This window comes from Pyrus communis, chromosome 17, assembly GCF_041283825.1.
Source record: "Pyrus communis isolate YQ-2024b chromosome 17, ASM4128382v1, whole genome shotgun sequence".
Lineage (NCBI taxonomy): Eukaryota > Viridiplantae > Streptophyta > Magnoliopsida > Rosales > Rosaceae > Pyrus > Pyrus communis.
Window position 1 is genome coordinate 3,153,897 of NC_142581.1, and position 7,162 is coordinate 3,161,058.

Sequence of the window (7,162 nt, forward strand, 5' to 3'; positions counted from 1 at the left end):
ACTGTAGGCTTTATGTTGTTATAATTGTACCAGTAATTTATTTATAGGTTTCTTATGTTTAATGCTTTATAAAATTTCTTAACTTTACAAACCCTAGCTGTCTCACTCCCATTTCATTTCAGATCTCAAACACCTCTCTGTTCCGTCCGCTGCTTCCTCTTTGCCTTTGCTTCCTCTCTTTCTCTCTCTCTCTCCCTCCCTCTCCCTCTCCTTCTCCTTCCTCTCTTCCTCCAAATCACTCTCTCTCCAATCTTCTCCTGTCCTCCTCGCGGATTCCTTCTTCCAAACCATGATTTTCCCTCGCCCTTTTCGAGATCCGACAAAAAGAGGAATTGAAAGAGCTTGTGACGATCATGGCTATATCGCTGCAACAAAGGTTGCGGTTTTATTTATTTGTCAGTTCATAGGTTTTTAATTGTATGGTTACCCATTTGAAATTTATGTAATTTAAGGTGAAAAAGTTTGTATTTTTCTCTAAATATGTTTTGGAATTTTCTAGATCTATTGTGGACTTGACTATGAATTTGAATGTGGGCACTGGGCATGCGTTATTGAAGTCCGATTATGGTATTTAGAAGAACCCAATTGCTTCTTTTTTTTTTCGATTTGCATCGATCAGTTAATTTGTTGAGTTATTTCATGATTTTGTAAATTTTAAAGTTTTTGAATTTTGAATCCTGGCGATGTACATTTCCTTGAAGAATATATGTTTATGTATTTGCTTAACTTTTGAAAATTTGAATTCGTTCTGCTTGATCACAAGTAGTTGAATTACTTGAATATATTCAGGATTTTGAGGCTCTCAATTCTCTGATATATGAGAACTAGGAGGTTGATAGGTAGGTTCCTTTCATTTACATCATTTAAAAATAAAAATAAAAAACCGAAAAAAACCGAAACCGAACCGGAAAAAACCGAAACCGAAAAAAACCGAAAAAAAAAAAACCGAAAAAAAAATGAACCGAACCGAAATTTCGGTTTGGTTTCGGTTTTGGCAAAAAACCGAACCGTTTTGAACCAAACCCACCCCTATTGGGAGCTGTATGGCATAGAGTATAATTCTCTCTTCTCCAAATTTATCTTTTTATATAAACGCTTGTGATTACGTCACGTTTACATCTTGTTTTGAATTTTTTATATAAAAAATAAGACAAAGAAAAAGAGTGTGAGAGAATAAGATGATAATAGGAGGAGAGAGAATCATACTTCGTATGGTATACCTACGTGAAGTCAAATTGTAATCACATGGTACATTCTCATATGAGAGTACCTGACTAGCTACGTGTCGCCAGACTGCTATACTTAAGTTTTAATCTTGTCCCATCTCGTGATTCCTACGTTTTATATATGTTGACGTGGTAAGACAACCTTACCGATCGAATACTTTCGTAGTGCAAGTTGATGGTAAATGTCAGCTCACGCAACCTAACCTAGATGGTCGATAGAAGTCTGCCTTACGTGTGAATATTGCATGCTTTAAATTATAGCCTCTCGATAGAAGTCTCCAATGTTGTGGTTCTCCTTCACTGTTTCCTAACCTGCGGCTACACCAGTCCTAAACCCCACACCTATTAGGGTTTCTTGTTCTTAATTTGAAACTTTTGTGATCAGTCCACAAAGCGGTAGTTGATTTAATTGTTACCAGTCGTTGATGAGTGCTATAATCAGTAACTAACGCATGCAGACACATCTTAATTTTCTGGTTTTGTAGATCTTGCAAACGTGAATTGTCATCAAATCACACTTGCACGAGCGACTAATCTTAATATTTTTGTTATGTGATCATATTTACATAAGTAGTAAGATAGTAGGTAGCTTTATGTTGTAGGTTAGAGATCATCGAGATTTGTAACTTGTAAAGTCAACTCATTTGGAAGTACCATGTTTTGTCTGGTTCTTTCCAAGCCATTAAGCTGTATACAGTAAGCCAATCCATTATAAAAAATAATAAAAAAGATGAATTTCAGGTCCGTATTTACACGGCACGTTCTAGGTTCGATTTCTGACACTAGTGTATCACATTATGGTGGTCAGAGAAAGGTTGAAATATCTCTATGAGTTTTTTCGGCTTCCAAAAACGTGAACTACCATAGCAAAATCATTAGCTGATAATTAAAAAAAAATTAACTAGCAAATATTGATAACATACATGAGGTCTTATATTCGAAGCTTCAAACTGGTGAGTATGCTTGACTATGGGTATATTTGCCACTAATTATTTCCCTTTTAAGAAAAAAAATGGATATGATAGCATACATTATACATACAGTGGACTGAAAGCGTGACAACTTTTCAACTAGTTTGCTGCCCACTGGTTACGAGCTACAAAATAAAATTGTATTATGCAATAAAAAATATTAAAATTTGAGAGAGGGTTTTGCTCTTTAAAAATAAAATAAACAAATACCAAGTGACAGGTCACAGATTGAGAGGGGGTCGAAGCTTCACTTTGCCTGGAAAGCAACAAAATATTAGAGTTTATTTGTGGAAACACTAATGGCTTCCCACTTTTAATTATGAGAAGTTAAGTTTGATTATTTTAATTAATAATAAATAGCATTATATATCATCATCTCCTTTTCCTTTCACTAACTCAGAAGCTTACTTACAATAAGCAAAATTATCCATGTTAATCCTCAAATTATTATTATTATTATTATTGTGACATCCCACATTGCCCAGGAGAGTGATTCTTATATGTATATTCCCATTCCTACCTAGCATGAGGCCTTTTGGGAGCTCACTTGTTTCAGGTTCCGTTGGAACTCCGAAGTTAAGCGAGTAGCACGCGATAGCACTCCCAAAGTTCTTGTGTGAGTTCCCAGAAACAAAACTGTGAGGGCGTGGTCGGGGCCCAAAGCAGACAATATTGTGCTACGGTGGTGGAGCGGGCCTGTGAAGTGGTCTCCCCGGGCCGGGATGTGACAATTTGGTATCAGAGCCTAACCCTGGTCGCTAGTGTGCTGACGAGGACGTCGGGCCCCTAAGGGGGGTGGATTGTGACATCCTACATCACCCAGGGGAGTGATCCTTATATGTAGATTCTCATCCCTACCTGGCACGAGGCCTTTTGGGAGCTCATTGGCTTCGGGTTCCGTTGGAACTTCGAAGTTAAGCGAGTAACGCGCGAGAGCACTCCCATGATGGGTGACCCACTGGGAAGTTCTCGTGTTAGTTCCCAGAAACAAAACCGTGAGAGCGTGGTCGGGGCCCAAAGTGGACAATATCGTACTACGGTGGTGGAGCGGGTCCGAAAAGTGGTCCCCTCCGGGCCGGGATGTGACAATTATTATTTTAAAATTAACTAGCTGGTGGCTTCATCACTGTTGTTCATCTTTCTGAAAATATCATTGTGTGATTTATCAATATCAACAATTGAACTCAAGATGTATCGTATAAAATATGAATCTAAAATTAAAAACAGAAAAAGAAGTCAACTTTCATAGTATCTTTGGTCGTACGAAACTAATTAATTTGATTAATTATTCAACTGACCGACTTAATCCTATCCCCAAAATAAAAGGACATAAGTATAAAAGATTGTGTATAATCCCAATGTCCTAATTGCTAGAAATTGAGCACTCTCACAGCAGCTGTTTTGGGATTTTATTTTCCCTGTAGCTAGGAGCCTAGGACTTGTTGCTACAATTGTCCTTTGATTGTCATCCTAAAATTATTTCACAACATATTATTAGATTAAGAGTAATACTAGGGTGATCAAATTTTTTAAATCAAATTGCAAACCAAATGATGTATCCTTAATAAGAATCGACACTGAATTCATAATCTAATCATTTATAATCACATCATTTAGCTTGCAAATTTGGTAACTGAAGTATTATGCAGGCTTTATGAACAACTTTTACAAACTCTACATTAATAGTCAAATGAATTTTTATTGACATTAAAAATTTGAGTTAACCTGAATTATTTTTTCTTTACAAATAGGGTGGTGCTATCCATACTACACACCTTTTTTTTATCTTCTATACACTCCTTATTATTTTTTTTCAATTCATTCAATATGATGATCAAAAATTAAGATGAGTGTATAGAAAGTAAAAAGAGATAGATAGATAGCACCGTGGAAAATACTACAAAAAAACAGTCCTAAAAGATTCAATGGGTTACAGTTGGGATATTCAATTCTATCTTATCTGTATCATCGAAAATATCTTCTCTATATTACTCTTTTAATTTCAGGTATTATTACATAATTTCTGATCTCCTCAGTCCTCAGGTGGTTGAGTATAAATAGGGTTATTGAAAGAATCGACCTCTTCACACCTTTATCCCCAGCCAATAATCTCCCTATACGTATACTTTCCAACATATAATTTACACCCCAAATTTAACTCTCTTTTTTTATCAGATCTGAAAGCTCATAAGTCGGTTTCCTGGAAACTTTAAAGCTCCAGGCTTTTGCCATTTCTTCCTCAAATCTCATCAAATCCCAAATCGTATTCAGAATTCCGAGAGCTACCCAATTCCCAGAATTCTGCAGGAAAAAATGGGTCGTCATTGGTTTCTGAGATTTCTCGTTGTTTCTTGCCTTCTCGCTCTCTGTTTCTCTCACGGTACGTAACACACACTGTAACGTTTCTACTGTTTCATTGGAGAACTTCGTATTTTGGAAAGTGACTTTCGCACAATCATTTTCTTCTACCGAGGCGTGCAGAAGTAGAAGAGAGTGTGCGGAAATCACTTCCTAGTATTTTTTTTTTTATTCCAGAAAGACCAATTGTGAATTTGGTTTTGTTTTTCTATAGGATTCGGGAGAAAGCTGGTGGAGACTGCTGAGCATGGTGAAGATTCTTCGGTTCTAGTCTCAAAGGTAAGAGTCTTTGTCCCTTCACCTTTGTTGGGTACTTTTTACTTTATTTTGGAGGATGAGTGGTTAATAAATTTTCTGTTTGTTTCTCAGGAAAATGATGGAAAATCGAGGAAGATGATCACATTGATGGATTATGCAGATCCAGAACCGAATGTGAACCCGAGAACAGGGTATATCTTGACCCCTCCTCCTCAGCTCAACTAAGATGATCAAACTTTTGTGGCAAGAAAAATAAAGTCATGTCAGTTGGTTTTCACTTTTGCTAGTTTAACTCATGGTGAAATATGAATCATTTCATTAGTTCAGGGTCTTTGTCAACTAACGTGTAATTCTCTCTCTAAATTTTAGTTCTTATCTTAGTTCTTGTTACTTCTTTTTTTCTTTGAACATCATAACAGGGCTCTTTGTTTGCTATTTGTCTTTCTTTCTATTTTTTGGTTAAAAATGTTAGGCTTAACCGGTTTAATAGCTTCCGTGGTAATAGCGCATGTCCTAAAAAAATTAGGATTTAAATCCCGGTAGGAGTAGGAAAGTCTATTAAAATTTAGGCTCAAAATTAAAGATTTCGTCACTACGTTAATGAGGCATCACTACGTTATGAATAATACACTGAATACACAATTTTACCTGCAAACTCACTAATAAGTCATAACGCAGTGATGCCTCATTATTGTTGATGCACAAATATATAAACAATGTTATGTGATTTGCAACATATAGTCTTGAAAAAAGGTCTTCGTAACATTTTTTTATATGCACAAATATATATATATATATATATATATAAAAGATCATGTAGTTTACAAAATATAATTAAAAAAAAAAAAAAGTTTCTTAACATTTTTCTTTTAAGTATAGTTGACCTTTTGCTGAAACAGGGCAAATAGCGAGGGAATTCGACATTGGCATTTACTTCGACTCTGATAAAAAAAAATATAACTTAAAGTGTGCACGACCCTAGTCTCAACATTAGATTTGACTATTACTTGTTTATATATAAATATGGATTATAATATAATCTTGTTCTATTTGATCGAATGAAGTTTTCACGATTTTAATACCTATAAGAGAAACACCACTACTATTGACTATATTTATGAGATTTTTTTTTTCAATATTACGTAACATTAAATGATACGAAAAGTGAATAGTTGAGATTGAAACTAAAAGATTTGAAAATTTGTTAAAATCAAATCCCATGGCTAAAAGGCTCATAGTATAATTGTAGCATTGAACTTACATAGTTGCATGCAACCAACTCTTATCATGCACTGAATTAGAATGAAGTTAAGTTGACTAAAGTAATGTGTCCGTTAGTGGTAGAGCTAGGATTTTATCTATGGAGGCCTCTCACATACATAAGTAATTTGAGCTCAAAATATGGGAGATTGAAGTAATTCGCATAAAAATTGAAAATCCCTAAGTTCAATAGAGAGAACTAAAAATAATGTATGAACTCAGAAACCCGAATACGAGGTAAAGAGTAAGCAAGAAAATTTGTAAAATATAAGTTAAAGCTAAAAAAAAGTTGATAGAAGTGAAGTCTACACTGCAATAAGAGGTATGGAGAGAAAATTGAGGCCTAGCCTGGAACGAAAAAGAGTATGGATTGAGAAAATACTTAAAATTTTAAGAGTATCAAATTGATATGCAACAATAAGATTTGTTAGAGTAGCGAGAAAAAAAAAGGCAGGATGGACTAGGGACCATTCTGATCTCTTAGTAGCTCCCCCCATAGTATCTGCTTTATAATTCCAAATTCAAACCTCTCCCGTACTTTATACTATTAGAATATAGCTTGAATAAAACTCGTCGTGCCAATCAAACTAGGGCTGGGCAAACGGGTCCTAGACCCGCGGGTCAGGGCAGGTAATTGCAATTCGGGTGGGTACGAGGCGGGTACATATATTGTAAATTCAAAACGAGGCAGGGTGAGACGGGTCCATTTAAGTAGTGGGGGCGGGGCGGGTACAAATTTCAGGGAAAAAGGGCCCCCGGCCAGAACCGTTTCCACCATTCATTATAGGGAGATTAAATCTTCATCGTTTATTTCTTAGGTTATGTAGAATTCTCCAGACTTCCAAAGTCCTAAATCCTAACTTCAAGCACAGCGGCCTCCAAATCTTGACTCACCTTTACCTCAATCTTGAATTCTCCTAGCTCTGTCCATTCAGACATAGCCGTTGTTGGTGTTATAGTGGTTGTAGCAGTCGAGCTGCTTGTTATCAACCAGTAACGCCTTCAGGTCGTCGCCAACAGCGCTGTTGAGTCGTCGGGGGGTCAGTCGGTCTCCATGAGCAACCTTTTTGTTATTCTCGGGATTTGTCG

General features: G+C 36.1%; 1 protein-coding gene across 1 annotated transcript; it reads left to right on the forward strand.

The window, feature by feature from the left end:
- Positions 1–4,211: 4,211 nt before the first annotated feature.
- On the forward strand, positions 4,212–5,248 carry LOC148689253 (uncharacterized). The gene is made up of 3 exons (XM_088688869.1): positions 4,212–4,577; positions 4,770–4,834; positions 4,925–5,248. Exons 1-3 carry the CDS (start codon positions 4,511–4,513, stop codon positions 5,036–5,038), a joined length of 246 nt encoding a protein of 81 aa, XP_088544995.1. The 5' UTR covers positions 4,212–4,510; the 3' UTR covers positions 5,039–5,248.
- The last annotated feature ends 1,914 nt before the right edge of the window (positions 5,249–7,162 follow it).

Coding starts and splice junctions, on each gene's coding strand:
- LOC148689253 (XM_088688869.1), top strand. CDS start 4,511: ATGGGTCGTCATTGGTTTCTGAGATTTCTCGTTGTTTCTTGCCTTCTC. Junction 4,578..4,769: donor CGCTCTCTGTTTCTCTCACG/GTACGTAACACA, acceptor GTTTTTCTATAG/GATTCGGGAGAAAGCTGGTG. Junction 4,835..4,924: donor CTTCGGTTCTAGTCTCAAAG/GTAAGAGTCTTT, acceptor TTTGTTTCTCAG/GAAAATGATGGAAAATCGAG.